The sequence below is a fragment of the Balaenoptera borealis genome, assembly GCF_965194805.1.
Source record: "Balaenoptera borealis genome assembly, chromosome: 18".
In the NCBI taxonomy this organism is placed as follows: domain Eukaryota; kingdom Metazoa; phylum Chordata; class Mammalia; order Artiodactyla; family Balaenopteridae; genus Balaenoptera; species Balaenoptera borealis.
In genome coordinates this window covers 47608764-47629887 of record NC_138877.1, presented here as the reverse complement: position 1 = coordinate 47629887, position 21124 = coordinate 47608764, and the positions used below count along the sequence as shown (strand labels likewise).

The 21124-nt window shown below is 38.6% G+C and overlaps 1 protein-coding gene across 5 annotated transcripts in view; it reads left to right on the top strand.

Annotated features, from left to right (window-relative positions):
* KLF12 (KLF transcription factor 12) overlaps positions 1-21124 on the top strand; it is a 461389-nt gene that overhangs the window by 192286 nt on the left and 247979 nt on the right. For all 5 annotated transcript variants that reach the window (XM_082365992.1, XM_082365991.1, XM_082365989.1 and 2 more), the window contains one exon: positions 10983-11072. In XM_082365992.1, coding sequence (XP_082222118.1) covers positions 10983-11072 — 90 coding nt within the window. The remainder of the gene's footprint in view (positions 1-10982; positions 11073-21124) is intronic.

The window sequence follows — 21124 nt, the reverse complement described above, 5'->3', positions numbered from 1 at the left end:
AGCCTGAGTAAATGCCGTGTAGTTATTTAATTCCTTAATAAAAAGTGTGCTTCAGATTTCTGTTGAATAAATTGTCCTTTCTGAATTGCATTGCGACGCATTTTAGAATTTTAGAAGTACCGTATATGGGAAAAAAATAGCTCTAGATTTAATTTTTCTACACACACACACACACACACACACACACACACACACACCCCTTATAGAAATTCTAAGAAGCCGTAAGGATGGTTGATAAAATGAGGGAGGTGCAGAGATGGGGGAAAGGCATTCAGGGTGACAGCAGCATGGGTAATGGCATGGAGGTGTTAATATCACTGGCATTGTATTGCCCTGAATACAGACAGATTTTAAACTTTTATCCCCTTGGATTTATTTTACCTCCTATGTAGTTCTTCTGGTTTCCTCAAATAATTTTGCAAGTTTTCCACAGCTCAAATAACAGGGCACTCTGTAGGTATCTTCTCCTACAGGGAATATGTTGTAGTAGTGAATATCTTTCTTTAAAACAGTGTATTTCTGGGTAATCATGTGAAGGGGAACCATAGAAGAGGCTTTGAGCACTGCATCAAATAATATTTGATTGCTAGGAAGGGCTATCAGACACTTCACGGTGTGCCCGGCAGTCGGAGAATATTAACTGTCCTAGAGGTGTCCTTGGAGAGGTGAGCTGGGTCTTTGTTATTGGTGTTCATCCTCACAGTTTTAAACAGATAAAATAGTTCACTGTTGCCATGCATCATGAGAAATATATGTTAATTGTGTTAGATCAGTCTTCTATCAATTCCTTTCATTAGTATTTTTATCAAATCTACCATTTCCATTCTAGTTATATAATAGTTCATATAGAGAAATCTCACACATAAAACCAAGAGCGTTCTGCAAAGAGTCAAAAATCAGATTAGGACATCCATTCTTAAAAGTAAGTTTAGTAGAATGCGTGAAATAGTATAACCCTTACTACTATTAATTAAAATGACTTAATATTAACAATTAATAGAAAATACTTTGTGCTAAAGTATCTTATGTGCATGATCTCATCGAATCCGTAAAATAATTCTGTGAAATAGAATGTTATCTGCATTTTACAGATAAGAAAACTGAAACCATGAGAAGGTCATAACCCAGGAAATCTGTTCATTGGGCCCATGTTCTGGGCAATATTCTATTCTAACTTACACTTCTATATAGTCATGAAAGTGTACAGAAAAAAAAGCATAGACTTGGAAGGTAGAATGCTTTCAAAAAGGTAAAAGGTAAAGTAGTCAGAATTCTTGGAGATGGTATTGGATAAAATGAAAGTAGATGTGTAATAGCATTGCCAATCAAAATGTCAAATTAGTACAGGATTTGGATTATACGTAAAATTTAATTATTACAACTAAAGACATCATTTGGGGAATCTGGAGAGATCACAGCTAGAGGTGGGTATACTTGGAAGCTGACAGATTACATTTTGGGTTGAGCCAATGCATTTGGCCATTTGGCAGCCAACTACTAATGTCTTTCTCCACTGCAGTCCCAGGACCCAGAGTGCTGAGGAAGAAAGAGAGGGGAAAGGCCATTCCAGTGATGTGTCTTACATGATTTTCCTGGCAGTGCAAACGATTGCACCTTTGTATTTTTGATATAGTCTTTTTAAAGCACTTTTGTTACACCTTTTAATAATAAGACAAACACTACCTAGCGCTTTTACATGCTTTGACAATCCTTCTTAGATGAAATAAACTGTAAAGGTCATTTGTTCTAGCTTTACTTTTTCAAAACATACATTAAAAACCAGTATCATGCCTAGGGTTTTCAAGGAATGTGATATTTTATATTTGTTACAAAATCTTAACTAAATAATATGTATAAAATAAGAAGGCATTGAATATAAGACCTAGTTTACCAGTTTATATATTTTTCTGGCCACTGAGGAGACCCATGAAGTTGATCTTTTCTTTTTGTTTTCATTAGAATAGTTCTAACTAAAAAAAAAGTTAACTTGGATTTTTATTTCTCCTCAAAATTTTTTTGTGTATTCCCAACTCTTCAGTGCTATTTCTTCAGGCTGTACAGGAGACAGATATTCAACAGCTCGTGTTTGAATAAGATAATCCATTTTGGGTTTGATAAGGAGCCACTTGACATCATTGTAGGTCAGGAAAGGTGGAAATATAGGTCAATAGTCATTTCCTTTGTTTCCTACAGAAAATAAATGACTTAATTTTTGATAGTAATCTTCATTGTCTCCAGGTACAGAGGACCGGTGATGTTATTTCATTACATATTCCATTCAGTGTTCTGCATATTTTTTTCATTACTCTCCAAATGACTTTTCATAAAGGGAAACAGCGGTGAATATGTTAATGTACAGTACTCTTAAACTCGTACTTTGGCAAATATTTATTTTGTTTCAAGTTTTGATAACCGTGAAAGTCTGTAAAATGATAAATCCGGGGATAAATGATCGTGAAGGCAGAGTTAATTCTTGTCTTGAAAATGCAGCTAATAAGATGACTTCTTTATATAGTTTTTTTCCTTATTTCAACCAAACCTGTGTTTCCAAGTTTGAATAAATTTGTCTCTATTAGTATCTGTTAGAATATTCGAACGTACTCAGCTTGAGAGAAATTTTCTTCGATGCATAACAGATCCTGAGTAAGCAAAAATGTATTGAAATTAAACAATATACCGAAATATTCATGTATCCCAGAGTGCAATAGATCCTTTACGGGATACTGGAGGAATATATGACACGTTTGGCTTTTCCTGCTGGGCTTCCTGCCTCAAGCTTCATGTACAATGTAGAAAATCAGTGCCATCCTTGACACTCCTCTCAGCTCTTACCCCACACTTCCTCCTTCTTGTCGGTCATCAAAAGCTGTTCATTCTTCCTGTGTACTCTCTCTCAAATAATTTTCCTCCTCTTTATTCCCACTGCCACTGTTTTGGGTCAAGCTCTCACCAGCTCTCCCCTGAGTTGTTGCAGTAGCCTGTGAACTGGTGGCTCTTCCCTTCTGCATCAAATTCTATCTGTTTATAAGCCGTCTTCCAAAGCAAGTCCAGTGCTAGCTTTCTAAACACAAAGCTTAAACACATTATGCTTTTGCTTCATGATGCCCCATCACCTGCTGTGTGATACCCAAACACATTTCTTTCCCATTTACCTCAAGTTTTCTTGGATCAGGGAGTCTTTCTCTCTTATTCACTTGGGCCCCTAGCAACTAGCCCATTGCAGGCATTAAAGAAACATTTTTGAATGAATAAATGAATTACCATAACCTATAAGACCTTTTGCCACCTAACACCAAGTTACTTATATGGTCTCATCTCCAGTTTCTCCTCCAATAAATCCTGTGTTCCAGCCACATGAAATCCTTTATTATTGTTCACAAATATGGAGAATTTCATTGCCCTACGATTTTGCTTATGCTCTTCTTCCCATCTGTTTCTCAACAACCAGTTATCACCTGGGTCAGGTGAACCCAGGGAATGAACTGATTTTAGATCTATTTACATTTATTCTTTTCATCAGCCCAACAAACATCTACTGACCACATACTATGTGTTAGACACAGTTATAAGTTTGGGGATAGGGACTTATGAACAAAAAGACAATGTCATGGCTCTCCTGGAACTTACATTCTAGTGTAATAACAGATAAAGAATTTGTCAGGTAGTGATGAATACAAGGGTGGAATCGAATATACAGAGGCCTGGAGGAGAGAGCATTTTTGACATGGTTGAGATGTACCCTGGGCAGAATGGTGGAAAACAGGGTTGGGTAACTGGTTAAAGGCACATTGGATAAATAGTTAGAGGTACCCACTATAGGACAGAGTAAAGACTTCAGAATGACCTTAACACCATCTCCCTTCAGTGTGTCTGTGATCAGCCTGCCCTTGCCTTGCTGCTCCCACTTCAGCCCTGGTTCCCAGCCTTTTGCTATAACAGGAGCTTGAAGCACACTAGCCAGAGTGGCTTGGACAGTTCTGGGCTCATCCAACTTTGCAGCCAATGTCAGAGTACCCAGCAGTTGAGAATCTCTATCCCAGGTAACAATGGAAAATAGGTATTAGCCCCAGCGTTAGACGGCCGATCATTTTCATAACCTTGGGCAGATTACTTAATCTCTCTGAACCTGAACTTTCTTGTCTAAAATGGACATAGTAAAAAAGAAAAGAATGAAACTATATAAAAGTTTCCCTGTTTTGTTCATTGACGTTTCCCAAATAGCGAGACAGTGCCTGGTACTCAGTAAGTATTTTTTGAATGAATGAATGATATAACAAATGTAAAGCCCATGAAACAACACTTGGTACATAAGTGTTTAGTAAATGGTAGTTATTATCATTGTTCGTATGTGGTTATATATATATTGTTATTATAATTGTTATATAATTACTTTTAAAATTTTGAGACCCCGTGGTCATATTGTGGTTGTATTGCAAGTGTAATTGTCCATGTGTGGGTCCTGTGTACTGCATCGGCCTTTCTGCCCAGCCTCATGGTGCCTGGTTTTTGTGCCCATGTGTGTGCCTGGGCTTGGGCACATGGCTAGCTCTCTGATTCTCGTCTGCATCTGTTACCCAGTTCTGGCTTCTCCTGGGGCTAGGCACTCAGAATTAGTTTCTGCTAGCCCTGCTCCCTTCAGAGAATCTTGTTTCTGGCTTCCTTTTTCCAGGACTGAACTCACTTCTCTCTTTTCTTTCTCATCCTCTTTTTTGGGGGGTAGGTGGGAGCTATAATTGACATACACTGTTAATAGAGTCACCATGCTGTACATTACATCCCCATGACTTATTTATTTCATAAATGGAAATCTGTACCTTTTGACCACCTTCACTCACTACACACACACACCCCTCTGACAATCACCAATCTATTCTCTGTATCTCTGAGCTCTCTCTCTCTCTCTTTTTTTTTTTTTTTGGTATTTTGTGTATGTGTATGTGTATTTGTTTAAGATCTTACATCTAAGTGAGATGTGGTATTTGTCTTTCTTTGTCTGACTTATTTCACTTAGCATAATGCCCTCAGGGTCCATCCATGTTGTTGCAGATGGCAAGACTTCCTTCTTTTTTATCACTGAATAATTCCCTTATCTTTACCTGACTTCAAGACCACTTGTTAGCCCATCCTGATACCTGTTCCTACACATTTGATCTTCCCCTGGGCTGTTAATATCTGCCCAGCTGAGCTGAAGTTTTGTGTTCCCTCTCTAGGGTTTGGTGGGTGGTCAATTGGCACATCTCTTGCCATGATATTTTCCTGGCTTTCGACCTGGTTTCTGTTTTCCAGTCCTGGCTCTGCCCATTACCTCCTGTAGTGCCTCGTGGTTCATGAATGTGGCGCAGATAGATGAGATGACTGCCATAGCAGAGACCCGTCACTGCGTGTTTAAGGAGAAATTTGATCAACTCATGACCCCCAAGTGTGTGCAGCTCTTCAGAATATGAATGACAAAATAATTTTTATTACAACCTGTATGAATGCTGGGGTGGAAGACTTCTTTAGAAGCTCAGTTGACATTTCTAAAAATATTAGTGTAAATGATCCATTGTTGTGGTAATTTAGCGCTTTACCAACATAGAAAACAATGATTCTTGCTATCAGGAAAATATAAGTTGCTGCATTGCATGTGCAGTTTTACCAATTCTTATGAAAGACACAATTCCATGTTTCAATGTGAGGTGATTATGGAAGGGTTTTGTTTTTGAGACTGATGACAGATATTTCAGAATAATGTATTTATGGATCATTGAAACCACTGAAGGGGATTTAAGTTGCAAGTCCCAGTAGGTCTATAGTTTGGATCCTAGTTCTCCCAGTAAAATATGATCATCAATGTGATATCCACTCTCCCGTGCTGCAAAGCAAGGGAAGATGAAAGCCTGGGCCAGAATGGCAAAGTCAACATTTGAACAGATATTTATTTTGTACCATCGGAGGTACTTTAATGATACATATGCCCTCTACAAAATTGACTTACCAGTGTGAGGGTATGTGAGTTTAGAAAAATATAATTTTACACTTAATCTAAGCAATTATAAATTGAATGTGAGGCCCGAATGTATCTCTTTTGAGTACAAAAGGTCAAAGATGAAGTTCCTGTATCATCCAAGTACTTGAAACTATTGTGAAAATATTGAATGAGCCATCAAGGATATGAATATTTTCAAAACACTGGGTAGCAGATGAGATTACCATAGATTTTTCTGGATGTTGAACTCAGGATGGGACTGACTTGCTAAATTAATTACGAGATGTTTCTAGGATAGAAATGTATAATCTTATCAAGCTAAGGAAATATGTTGAAAGATTGATTTAAAGGAAAAAAAAAAAAGTGAAATAGCTTTGAAACCAGGGGCTTATTTGATCTCGTATTGTTATTCCCCAAACTGTTGATACTCACCTGTGACCAGAAGTTGCGCATTCCTTTCAGTGACTAAATCAGTTCAGCCCTGAGAGGAGCCATCGACTGAGATTCCAGAGCTCCTCTGCTGGGGCCTTCAATAAGGGGCTCATGTATTTTTCCACGTTGATTTAGGGAGCGCACAGAGGAAGATGGAGAGAGAAGGAGAGGGAGAGGAAGGGAGAGAGGGGTGTAGTGGTTGGGAGCTTAGCTTGGGCTCAGGCTCCTTTGGTTTGGAATCGAGCTGCACCACTTACTAATCGTGTGACCTTGGACAGTTTAACCTCCTTGTGTCTCAGATGCCTCATCTTCGGATAATAAAGCCTTGACCTCTTGGGTTGCTGTAAGGACTAAATGAGTACACGTCTCTTAGCACAGGGTCTAGTCCATAGTAAATATGCAAATAGCAGGTGTTGTTATTATGTTTGTTAGCAAGATAATAATAAAATGGTAGTTGTGTTATGCTACCTATTGTTGCGTAACAATAGATAATGGAAACTGTTGGCTGGGCATAACTCTCATCTCTTAGGTGTGTCGATCCTTCGGAAGAGCAGGGATTCACTCATTCTTTTGCATTTCCGCACAAATTTGGGGGTAGTATAAAACACTTATGTTTTCTCTGAAGAAAGGACCTATTGCTTGAACTGGCATACAGGCTTGGAAAACAATTGTTATTTTTGTTGGTTTTTTTTGTTGTTATGGTAGAAGTGAGTCAAGAAAGGGGAGAGATTGACTTCTCTATAAAGTGGTTTTTAAGCAAAAGACGAATTTCCTTATAATCTGATTCTTCTGCTTTTTCTGTAGGAAAAAGTACTCAGAGGATGATACTTTTAACCAGTTGGTATGCCTGCATTATAACCCGTGAAGAGTCTTTTCTGAACATGCCTTAATCAACTTGATGCAGTGAATCCTGAGTTGCTTCTCATATGTCCCTTTGATCACTGTTGAACATAACACGGGTGTAGGGGTGAGGGCAATTCATATTTTTCATTACCTGTAGCCAAACATGGAGATTCAAGATGGAAACATGTTTAAGTGAATATGTCCTGTATCTTGAGAAATCAGAACAAATCCCAGTAGATATTTTTGGCTTATGAAGGGAAGCCTTGTTGAAAAATTTGGTCTGTTGAATGTCGACTAGCTGGCTCTTGATTACCCCAGCTGTGCAAAGTGGATGACGCACAGTCTGGAGGAGGGAGAGGAAAGAGACCTGCATTCTGGGAGTAGGAGGGCGGATTGTAGTAGTTGCCCTGGAAAGTCACCCCTGTTCTATGTTTTTATGAGAGAGGATCATTGAGCATCAGTCCTTTAACTTCCTGCAGGTTCCATTCAGAATATTGTGAGATGCTAGGATCGATGACAGTTGTGTTTACATGTAGATGTATTTCTGATGTATTTGTGGGGAGGAAGGTGATCTCCACGTCTTACTCTTCCGCCAACTTGAAGGTCTCTTGACAGTTGTGTTTATACTGCTTTTGTCTGGGAGAGCTACCGTCAGCTGTACTGCTGTGTTGCCAAATCTTATTTGGGAAATAGGAATATCCAGAGTACCATTCTCATCCAGTGCACATGTAATTGGTCAACAGCCAGCTAATAAATCTGATGATAAATTTGGCTGTAATTGATTGATACAATTTACTCATATGAAATAAGTAACATAGGTGTATAGATATGTGTGCATGAATATAAACACATATACATAAATTATATAGGGTTGTATAATATCAAAATATTTGTTATAACATAAAGAGTACCATGTTACTAAAATTGATGACTAATCTTATTTACCTCTTGGGAATCAATTGAGCTATTGGATTCCCCAGCAAATGCGTTTTGATCAAGATCACGACAAGATACATTTGACAGCAATTTCAAATTATCAGAGTTTATTACATATTTAAAGTCTGAAGTCAGTTGAGATTGTATGTATCTGATTTTTAGCTTAGAGAGATAAATCTATCGATATTTTGTTCCAAGGACTACGTCCTCAATGCTGTACAATTACCATGTGTTCTGTAAAAACCACACACCTTCTTGGATGGTCTGGAATATGGTGTGATGCTCGGCCCTTCTCTTTATGCTAAACAAGGTCAGAATCAGGGATGCAGAGATTAATACGCTTCATGTATATACAGTATAACTTTCAGGCATATGTACCGATCGAATCTGCGCTAGTTGCAAGAGTTTAATAATTAAGGATTGGGTTCCTTAGCTGTGAACATTGTTATTTATGGTGTTTATTATGGCTGTGCTGCGCTGATCCTGGAAAAATCAGGGAAAGAGAAATATTTGCCTGGCAAACTTCATTTCTTAAAAAAATGCTTGAAAATCTGTTTAATTATTTCACTTTTACATGAAACTGAAGTATAACCCTGTCTTTAACACATCTAGAATTATTCCAATACAACAACAACAAAAATTATAATGAAAATAGTGATACTTAAATATACTAAATAGAATGTGAACCCAGTCAGCTTTTTATGATTTATCCGTTTTTAACTTCAAAGACTCTGGTTAGCTTGCATTTTTTTTTTTTTTTTTTAATGAATGGGTTGATCACAGCCAGCGAGGAAAACGGCTGAAGTCTATCAGCTGTAAATTGGTACAAAGCACTAAAAGGGACATTAGTCTCTAATCAGATTCTAACAGTTCATTAAACCTGCCTTTCCAGAATCGCTCTTTGTCTTTTCCCCTCCTTTGCAAGGCATCTTCTTCCCTTTCCATCTGGGCAAGACCTCCTCCGGGGTAGGAAGCATATCAACTCATCCTTCATTGTCTACCAACCAAACAGCCTACGGGAGGCTTTGTTAGGGTGGATTCCATTCTGCTGTGAAAGGCCCAGCAGTTGAGGGCTGCTGGCAGCAGGAAGGCTTTCCTGAGGTTGGGAGGTGGCAGACCAAGCTGGCTGCTTCCAAGCATGGAAGCAAGTGACACATTGGGATTTGAGGTCCATGCCTGATATGTAAACAACCCACCAGCCTCCGTGAAAGGATTTTAAGCTTGGAACAAATGCACTGAGCTCACCAGTAATACCATAGTTCCTTCTGTCCTAAGCTATTGGGATGCAAAAATCCCCCCAAAATATGGACAGGTCAAAAGCAAACATGTAAAAACAATGATGTATCCTGCCAGTTTCAATAATATTGTACATTTCTAAGAGAGGAACGTGACAGTAATTTTTCTTCTTTTTATTACCTAACAGACTAGGTAGCATGGGATTTCTAAATGCTCATTAGTTAGCTGTAGCGTAAATTTGCTTTTTCTTCTTGCCGTTGATTTCTCTGAGCAAATATTTGTGATTAAAAAGCCCCATACATTTTATTTCTCAGAGTATTTTTCTTAAACAAAAAGGAGAGTCAAGAAATGGGAGAAATAATTAGAGCTTCACTATACTGCACTCTGTTGGTATTATTTGGTAATAAAAACGTTTAATTTATGATGTGTTGAAGTGAGAGTTGTTTTTATTTAACTGTCTGTTGGGGAGAAAAGCAACTCTATGAATGGCAAAAACCTGAAGGTTTAGAAGTGATACCAACCTTTGTCACCATGTAGGCAAAACATTTAGAAATGTCTCTCTTTTTCTTTTAATAAGACCACCTTAGTGTCATGTGGTTACATTCTATAACAGCAAAGACACTATTCTAAAAACTCAGTCAAACTCTGTCATTGTAATTTCTTGGTTTAGTCGGTATTTGAGGGTAAAGTTGGCATTCTCAACATATTTTAAAACATGAGCCTGATTTTGGCCTGAAGCAAGCACTGATGTGTGGCTTTCTGACTCCCTTCCTAGGTTGTTGACTTCAGAAAATCCCCGAAGCTGTGGAAATTAGTCAAAAAATAACCCTGATTTGATCTTTTTATAGATGTTTGAAATTCTATTGAGCCACAATAGAAGTAAGGTTTTCCCTTCGAGAGGTGTTAAATGGAGCCAAACATATACCAGAACAGAAAACAAATTGTTGTTTATTCTTTGATTATAACTTCAGCTTAAGAATTCACCCTTAATCCAAGATTTATGTTAGTTGTTTTTAAAGGAGATGTTTGCGGTTGAAAGGTAGAAATTTTCATTTGATCAGATATACCGTGATACCGAATTCACTGTCGAGCATTATAGTATCTTGTATTTAAAATTATTTCGACTTTGGCAGTAATATGAGAGTATATAAATTATTTTGATCTGTCTTTTCCTTTCTGGATTTCTGTATACAGTTCAACCTCCAGAGCTAAGGAAGAAAGAAACTTGCCTTGTATTTCCTTCCACGATTGCAAGTGTGATGAGTTACTCCGGCCCCATATAAATTAATGTAAGGTTGCCTTACTCCAGTTTATTACCGTCTGACCTCCAACCCAGGGGTCATAGAATCAGACTGATTAATTCAAGTTCTTGGTCATTATTTCAAATGAAAGTTCAGAATGGGGGGATAATTGGTTATGCTGATATTCTCATTTAATTATACTATATTGTTAAAAAATTAGGTTAGCAGTACTAAATGTACTACATACAATGAAGGCAGACTCTACCAGCTGTCCTCTTCTGAACGCTTTATAGCTGAATTTCCCTCTCTCTCTTTTTTATTCTCAGAATATCAACACCTTTGAGAACAGAATGTTAATGCTTGATGGGATGCCGGCAGTCAGAGTCAAAACAGAGCTTTTGGAATCTGAACAAGGGGTAAGCAGAAGTTTCCGACGATGCCCCACCCCCTTCTCTTTAAGAGAGTGGAGTGTTTACCTCCAGAGTGTTCTAAGGTTTGCAGAACACTTCTGATTTTTCACTTGCTTCAGCTTTTCTCTCTTGAGTAAAAATCATCTGAGACCATGGTTGATTCTCACCCATTTGCAGCCTCAAATATTACTAACTTAGAAAAGATAACTTCTTGAATTTACGAAGGCATAGTGACCATACGGCTTTATTTAAATTGGTGAATGTTTTGGAAAGCTAGTTCAAATCCAACTCACAGAGGAAGTATTAAAAAAATAAGATGAGACTATAACCTCAATGTCAAGATAGTTTGGTTCTTACTAAGTTAGGAAATTACAGAGTACAGTTATGGGAATGTTACTGTTTTTGGATGGATTTCTCTTTTGACATTTGTTTTTACCCTTTTTTATAGATGATGAAATTTAGGTCAGTGAGTTTGAAAAGCACATAAAAGCAAAAGAAAGCTTATTGAGCAATAAGGTAGCCAAATTGACAGTTTATGGCTACTGAAAGTGTAAAGACTTAAGAGCATAGCTAGATTTTTTTAAAAAGGATGTGGGTGATTTTATAATTGTTAACATCTATAGCTTCACTAGTAAAAATCATAATCAGCGCGACGTGATCCCTTGCAGCATTGGCTGACCACCTTTTGTATTTAAGGGAGAAAGCACTGCCTATCTGTCTTACTAAACCAGCATCACAGAGGCAAGTACACGTGACTGCAAAAAGGACATCTATTAAATACATATTTAATCTTAATCTTATTTGTGTATCCCTTATTCAAAAAAACCAAAACAAAACATTAGCAGCGTTTTGAAATTGAGCAATCAGATTTAAGTGTTAATAAACTCTCACTCTTAACATCAGTACGCATGAGTTCTTCTGGGACCCCATTCAAGAGGTTAGGATACTGATGTACCAAAATTATTTTGTAATGAGGACACTCGAGGGCAGGGATCTCGGTGGTTGCATTTAGAGGGTTCTCCAGTAACGTCCCCATTGCTGAGCACTCTGTGGCAGGGTGTATGGCATCTTGTAATATATTTCTCTTCCGTGTAGGTCAGTGTCTGAAACAGACCCCCATCACGTAGAACATATCATTTCATCTCTATGTTCAGCGTAGACTGTGGTAGCTCTGAAATGCACATTGTGGAGTATGTCAACCGAAAACATAACCCCACAGTCTACGTGACATAATGACTGATTCACAGAGATTTAACCCCAGACTTAGGCAGTAGAGCATCATGAAAGAAAAGACTGTGTGTTGGTTATTAATAATTGCTTATTCGTTGTAGACAAACCTTCAGAAAAAGTCATGTGTTCACCTGGATTTTCTAGCCTGACACTCATCAAGTTAAACTCTATATCCCCCAAACTAAGTAGTTCTTTACCTTTGTTTTTTTAACCAAACCACAGAAGGATGTGTTTTATTTCTTAGGAGTTCTGTTTTCTTAATCTAAATGCATTAGCATCAGTTTAATAAAATAAATTCCTACGTACCCCGTGTTTAAGTTTAACAAAACATACAGACTGTAACATCTTATTTGGAGAAGGCAGCCTGATGGAAAAGTGAAAACGGTATATTTCACAATGTCGCTTTTATTTCACAGTATGTTCTTCAACTTAAATAACAGTAAATCTGTTCAAGTCATACATGTTGGAGGGAGGCAAAAAAGTACAGAAAACCAGTCAGAATGTGTTACCTGGGCTACTAGGCAAAGCCAGGATAGTGCATTGTTGTCACCAGTCCTGGGAATCTTTAAGAACATCTAGGTACGTCTCTCTCCTTTACTATCATTTTTCAGTTTTAAGGTAAGGTTTGCATGAAAGATTTAAGTATACAAAAAATGAAAGCCAATATTCCCAGGGGTTTTACAGTTTGAATAAGAAACTCATGTCACATTATTTATAGAAAGTATTTTTCTGTCCTCAAATAGGGACAGGAAAAATTGTAGGTTCTAGGTTTTACTTAATGCCTGTTCATTAAAATCAGTTTTCTTCCTTGTGAATGGAGCTGATGTTGGTATTTTAACCCTAATTTAGAATGTGTATGTTGGAGGGGAATAGAAACTTCATTTACTCTTTTCCTTAGTCTCGTATATACTTTTCTTAAGTATATGACACGCAAACTTTTGTTCTCTTTTACAGCAAAGCTTTAAGAGAAGCAGACCACAGTGTTTAATGAAATGTATTATGATTTAACTATTTATAGAATACAATTAATTTGTACTTAGTCATTTGTAATAATTTAAATCAACTCTCCTTTAAACAGCTGAAATCTTGAATTTTAGTGAACTTTATTTTTGGTCCCTTTACTGGAGTTTTTCATTGGGGATGATGGGATGGGTGATAATACTGTGTAATTGCAGAATCTCAGAACTACTTTTAGATAAGGAGTGCTAGAATTCTGAAGATTTCTTGATTTCCATCTTACGGAACTCTTTCCTCATTGAGTACTAAAGGCTGGTTGAAGTTTGATTCTTCATAGGAAAATGTGAACATATTGGTGACATTAAAATCATCACATGTGTGATTATGGGCTTTTGAAAAAGATGAGATGTTACAGTGAACAAAACATTGTAGAAATGTATCTGTGCATCACAACAATGAATGGGAAAGCCTGAAGCTTGTGCATTAGTGGGATTCTGTAATCACTCTGGAAACCTAGTTTTGAGACTCTTCCATCAGCGTTAAGGGGAAAAACAGTTAGTCTGCCTTTCAGGCTACAAGGCAGTATTGTAAAGATCTGCTACTTTACATGGACCTCCTGTCTCAGGGCACCATGAAGGCATCTGCTCCTCTCTTTCTTGTCATAAATAGTCCCTTAGGTCTTCGGCTGTCAGCTGGTCTCTGCATGTGCCCCCTCCTCTCCAAGGAATTCAGGACTGGATGAGCACATTTCAGAGCTTAAAGAAAGACTGTGGAACAGGTCGAGGTTGGCCACTCTGCTTTCTCTTCTCTGAAAACTTCTGGTTGCCTTGCCTCATCCCCTTAATGGTTTTGTGGTGTGTGTATGTGGTCCCATCTCTTTAATCAGATTATAAGCTCTCAGAGGGCAAGAACTATTCCTTGTGTTTTTCTCGTAGTTCCTGGCACGTGGTAAGTGCTCAGAAAATACGTGCTTTATTAAACTTGTCCAGGCATTATAACTGGCATGGTGTAAAATATGAAACCAGTCAATAGCTACTTATAAACCTGCTCTGTCTACCTCATAGGGTTGTTGTGAACATAAAAATAAGAATTGGAAATATTGGAAATAATAGATTCCCTTTGGTGGCAGTCTTCATCTTGTAGCCATGTGAACTGGATAGAGAAGAGTGGCTAATTCAGACCGTCTCTGTGTGCCTGACTTCTGTTTGGAACCCTTAGTTTTGTGGTATTGAAGTTGATCATTATTGCAGTCTCCTGAAATGTGACTTAAGTTTTCTTCAGCCTTCTTGCTAATACAGCGCATGCTACTACGTGGTCCATGGCAAGGTCATGTGCTCTGGTGATATACTTCAGGGGCACAGCATGGAGTGGTGGAGTGACTTTGTCTGTGACCTTTGGTGCTTGTGTCCTGCTGTTATAAGAGCTTCCCAAATGCGCTCTCAGCCTTTGGATGTTCTAAGGTGTTGTTAAACCCAGGACTAAAACAGGAAGAGGAATGCCAGAATTTGTAAACCCCAGAGATAAGGCGGTGTGCAGAGAATAGGCACCACCTCAAAGACATAAAACGTGGTTTTATTCCCGGCCCTGCAGCTCCCTAGCTGGAACGGCATTGGGAAGGAGCTGCCCATCTCCAGGCCTCTATGTCTTCATCTGTGCAGTGGGGATGTTAGAGACGAGACCTTCCAAATTCAGTCTGACGGTCTTTGATTCTGGTAATAGGCATGGAGTGAGAGAAGGCATTTCCCATGATGAGTCTAAAAGTGATACTGCAATGAAACTGCCTGTGTGTGGAAGTAGAAATGCACAGACTTTAAAGTGAGACAGACCTGAGTTAAGATGCTTCCTCAGCCGTCTCTGTCCCCCTATTCCTCCTCATCTGGGAAGTGAAGTGAACCATCCAGCCTCACAAGGGCCTGACTGCACGTGGTGGGTGCTCAAGAAATGTTCTCCTTTTGAGGAAAAATAGGATTATAAAGGGCCCCATTGCTTCACTTTCCATTGCTGCAGTTCTCATAGGTACTTAGTAGAGGTTTCAACATCTGCATTAATTTATAATCCTAAGAGAGGACTTCAGGTAAATCTTAAATCTTAAGCTTTGTTTTTTTATTTTAATTTTTATTTAAGTGTATCTGGAGAAATGTTGCAAATTCTGATTAGATTTTATCATGTAAAAAAATAGAATGATGAAGCCAGAAATCAGTTATTATTTTAACACAGAAGTGATACCGCTTGGTGTGATAATGCTATTTGGCCATAATTTTTAAAAAAGGAGTCTGAGTTCGCATACTTTAAAGACTTGTTGGTATATTTCCAGATGAAATAACTCGATGTCTGGGACGTGCTGCAAAATAAAAGGGGAGGGTGGAATGGATGGGGATGGAGATGCAGTAAGATCGGTCATGGTTCCATCATTACTGAAGCTGGATGATGGGTGCAAGGGGGCTTGTTTAACTATTCTGCCTAATCTCATATATGTTTGAAATTATTTAAAGTAAAACAGCTCTCTCAATAAAAATATGAAAAATACATAGGCGTCAGAGGGAGACGGGAAAGAATCATTCCTCACTCAGTCACCCTCGCTCTTCGTGTTCTAAGGCCTGAGGGGTCTGCCACAGGGATGGAGCGGACCTGAGTTCCTCCTCCAACCACGAGGGTGTTGGAGCCCTTGGTTTCTCCTCCTCTCTCTCCTCTTGTAGAAGCAGGTGCAGTCCTGATCCGCGGGCTTGTAGGCAGAGGGAAGTGGCAATAGCATGGCTGAGAGAGAGAAGGAGAAGGGATGTTCTGCCCGTTTTAAGTGTTCCGAGCAGTTGGTAATTGGGTGATAAAAGACCCCTCTGTGTGACACTGTGGGAGACGGCCTAAGGTCGCTTTACCACAGCCCGGGAGCTAGGGAGGGGACAGGTATGGCAGCGGATAGGTATGGTTCCATGGCTTCCTAGCAGAAAATATCAGCCCTGGTCGGACCAGAGATCTCTGAGCGCTCTAATTTTAGAGGTAGGACAAAAGAGAATAATGGTTCTTTCCCCTGGAGGCTTGCAGTGCTTTTGCAAACCGTTCAGTAGGACGTTCATAGCAAGGTGTTGAAGACATTTCTGTATCAAGGAGAACTAGCGCCGTTAAGGCGACTGTATTGTCACGTCCTCAAGAGCAGAGCTGATGCTTTTTGTTTCTCGTTATTCCTCATCCTCCCAGCGCAGGGAGCTGATGCTTAGGCAGAGCTCAGCAAAGAGCGATCAATTCAGATGCTGTTTATTGTAAGTGGGAGCCAGTGTCAACGACAGAATTGAGATTTCGAGGCAGGTGCCGTTTTGGAAAAGCCGCCAATCCTTAGGTTTGATAAACAAAGAGAAACAGGTGCAAGTGTTGTAGCTGAACCTACATATGTGCTATGCAGTGCTGATTGGAGACCCGCAGTTACATTAAAATTCAGTGGCTTTAGAGAAAAAAACTCCACAACGCGTCTACCTTCTTTTCCCTCACTAAACCACTATGTTTAACTTAACATAAAAGATTTAATATACATGAGTGTGTCAAGGCTTAGTAAGACAGTGTTACTTTAATGACTATCAGAAGAGAACGAGAAGACATTATAAAAATGCCACTTGCGTTTCCCTTCCACAGCGCCTCATTATTACCTCCCCCCCCCCCCACTGTGGGAACAGGGGCCAGCATAGCTAGTAAATCGGTAGAATTATCTTAGACATATGATGTTGCTTATCACTTAATATTCTCTGATGACCCACTGCTTGAGATCTTTTGATCTGTAGTCCAATCTTTGCATGTCACTACCTGGCTTCAAAGAAAAGCATATGCAGAAGCTATGTTATTGCTAATATAAGAAGACCATTATTTTTTTTAAAAGCAGGAAAAAATATCTGCACTTGCAAAACTCATATTTTAGGGAAGGGTTGTCCTCCTCTGTAGAAGCAGAGTTGGACTGATTTTAATAATGTCAGAATGGCCAGTAAATGTATTAATAGAAAGAATTGAAAATCAATGAGCTGTGATAGTAATTACAGATAGTACCCAAGGGAAATATAGCAGGCAGCAAGATCCTTTCCCTCGGGCCCTGCCCAGGGCAAAGCTATGAAGCTGATAATTCTGCCCTCCTTCTTTCCCATTAGCAATGTACTTTCTCCTTCAACTTTATTCCCTTCCGCCTGCCATCCAGACACCCTTGACCCTCTGTGCAGTGGTAGTTCTTGGTATCCACAGATGACCAGTTCTAACTGCAGTCGTATTCATTGAGGCGAATGTGAAATGCTATTCTTTCCAAGCATTATTTGCATTTGCACGGGGTCAGTGCTTTGTAAAAAGGAACACTTTTTGAAGAAATTTCATGCTCTGAGTAATTTGGGAATTTTGATTTGGGGGAAATGAACCTTTCCAAAATATTTCAGCTTATGAATGATTGTGTTCTCCTTCATGTACTAGTCTCTGTAGTAGAATCAGGAAAAAAAAAATCTGGAGCATGAGGTGTATATTTCTCTATATCTAGGTGTGTTTTCTTATACTAATATTTATATACTGATTCATAGTCTGTAAAGTGCCTCACAAAAATATCTTGTTTAGCCCTTGGAGGACTTTTTGCTCCTGACTGTGAGGGATTAACTGCTGGTGGGTAAAAACCTCCCACCATAAACACTAGAAAACCAGACAAAATACATGAAATGTTTTTCACATATTGGGCAACAGGCAGTTAAGGGCTGTGATCCCTGGGACGTGGGACGAGAAAGGGGGTGATTCTAGTATTGCCTCAACCTCCTGCCTGGAGGCAAACAGGTGGGGCGGACCCAGAGAGGGTCTAACAGTCACACCGAGCTAGGCAGGCAGGGTTCGGCATTTGGAGAGGTCAAGGCAACTAATTTTTAAAGAGAACAATAACAGAGAGGACGGGGTTGTACAAAGAGAGGGCTCTGGGGATCTTCAAACTGGTCCCTTTAAGGGTTTTGCTAAGTAATGATCTGCCTGTGTGAGGAGGAAGGCAAGGAAAGAACAAGGATGGCAATGGGTGGAACGATTCTTGGATTTCACATAAAATTCACAAAAACCATATGGGAGAGACCTCTTCATACATGGGCATTTGGTAGAGGTCTCAGAGGGCCACAGCTTAGTAATGGGGCTGAATTAGTTCCGTGATAGTCTGGTCTGGACCTTTCCATGACAGAAAGGATCAGACTGATCTGCAAGGTACTTAGTTGTGCCAGAACAAAATCCAGCAGTCTCAAAGGAAGACAGATCTAGCCTTCAATAATGTAAAAGTAACAATGTCTTGGCATTTGATCAAAATTGATCATATAGAAAAAAAGTTTAAAAAACTGAACAGAGTCTCAGTGACCTATGGAACAATCCCAAGTTTTCTAATATATGTACAATTGGACTCTCAGGAGGAGGGGAGGGCCAGAAAAAATACTTGAACAAAGAAATGGCTGGACATGATCCAAATGTGATGAAAACTATAAACCCACAAATCCAAGTTCAGCCCCAAGCAAAAGAAATCATGCCAAAGCATATAATAATCAAATTGCTGAAAACAGGTAATGAAGAGTAGTCTTAACAGCAGCTGGGGGAGAAGGAGGAAATATACCTGACCTACAGGGGAACAAAAATCAGACTTCTTATCAGACACCATTCAGGGCAGAAGAAAGAACTTCCTTAGGTAGCAGTAAAAGGACACTAGATAGGAATTTGGATCAACACAAGGAAATGAAGAGCACTCAAAATGGCAAATACCTAGGCAAATATAAAAGATTAAAAAAAAATTTAGGGGAAAATTGCTCAAAGCAAACATAATAACAATGCATTATAACATATATTGAAGGAAAATGAGTAACAACAGTAGCACAGAAATGGGAGGATGGAAGGAAGGATACTGTTGTGTGTGTGTGAAGAGTTGTGGTATCATTTGAAGGTAGTCTGTGTTAAGTTAAAGGTGTAACACTGTAAATCCTAGAGCAACCCCCCTACACACACACACACACACCCACAAAAGAAAACAACCAGATAGTAGCTAATAAATCAATGGTAGAGATGAATTGGAAACATTTGAAAAGGTACTTAACGTTATTTAAAAGAGAGCAAGAAAAGAGGAAAAATGAACAAAGAACAGATAGGAGAAATAGAAAACAAATAGCAAGGTAGTGCATTTAAACACAACACCTTGATTATTGTGTGAAATGCAAATGGTTGAAGCACTTCATCTAAAAAACAGATTGTCAGATTGGAACTAAAAGTAAGACCCAACTACACGCTATCTACAGGAAACTCCCTTTAAAGATACAGATAGGGTAAAAGTAAAAAGAATCAAGAGTAGTCGAAATTATGAAACGGAAAATGGAATGGTGGTTGTGGGGTGTTAGGTGAAGGCGGAGCTGGGGAGTAGTTTGATGAGGAGAGAGTTTCCGTTTTGTGAGATGAAAAAACTGTAGAGCTCTGTTACAACAACAGTGTGAATGCAGTTGACACTACTGAACTGCACATATAAAAATGGTTAAGAGGGTAAATTTTATAGTAGGTATTCATTACCACAATGAAAAATAAAAAAAACATTTAAAACCCCAGGGAGCTGTTGTTTACAATTGTCCAAGAGACAGTTTAGTATGGATTACTGAACTGAATGGCTGAAGGAGAACTTCAGCAGAAATTGCTTCAGGTAGTTCAAATGGGAAGGGACTTTTTAAAAAATCTGTTTGTTATAGCAGCAGCTATGTGTGAGTAAATGGCCCTAGTTTTACTTAAAACGGCCACTTCTTAAATGAAGGTTGGCTTTGACAACACCCTTCTTCTGACCCCGGAGGAAGAAGTTTTATATGAAAAGTGAGGTTACACTTGAGGAACCAGGCAGGGGTTATGAGTGCCAAGCCTCTGAGCAGCTGAATATTTAAGGATAGCTTGTATTCAGCCCTCCGTATCCGGCGTTCCTCCGTATCTGTGTTCCGCATCCGCAGATTCAAGCAAGGTGGATCATGTAGTGTTTACTGTTGAAAACAGTTGATGCGGAAGAGGACTCATGTTGTTCCAGAATCAGCTGTGTCTGTGTTTAGTCATCACAGACCTATTGATTGCCGGTCCTGTCGATCATCCAGATCAGAAACATAATTCTTATGTCTGGTAACATTTTTATCATTGAAAAATTCAAATATATAAAAAACCCACCAAGAAGAAAATAAAAGGCATGATCACACTACCTTGAAATAAAAGCTGGGGGGGGGGAAACATCACATTTGAAATAATTGAAAATATTAAAACTGGTTGGATATCTGATTATATTAAAAATGACTTAACTTTTTTGGATTTGAAAAAAAAAAAGCTGTTAATAGTTTAGAATTTTTTCTTCCAGGAAATTAATAATTCTGTAATAGACATTCTTTTATACAAACAAAAAGTAAAAGGATAGGAAAAGAAGTATCATGTATACACCAAATAATAACAAAAAAACAAAACTGCAATGCCTGTATTATTATTAGAGAAAATAAACTTAGGGACAAGGGGAACCAGAGATAAAATAAAACATCTCATAAGATAAGAGAGTCAATTCATTAAGAGGACATAACAGTACAAGTTGCTTTTTTACTTTAGTAAACCCTTGAGTCAATATAATATTATCCCTATTAGTCATTAAAATTGCAGAGATATTGTATGTCCAAGGTCACATCACCAGTAAGTAACAGGCATGTAACTGGAGTTCATGTATTCTGAATCAGAATCTTTTCATATTGCAAGCTGTCTTTGATAGTATTATAACTAGTCATCACATTGGAAATGATCTGATTTCAAATAATTTCCACTACAATATTAATGTTTAAGAAAAATTTTAGATCTTATGAAAAGTTTTAATTCAGTACTCCAATAAATGCAGATTTACCAACAGA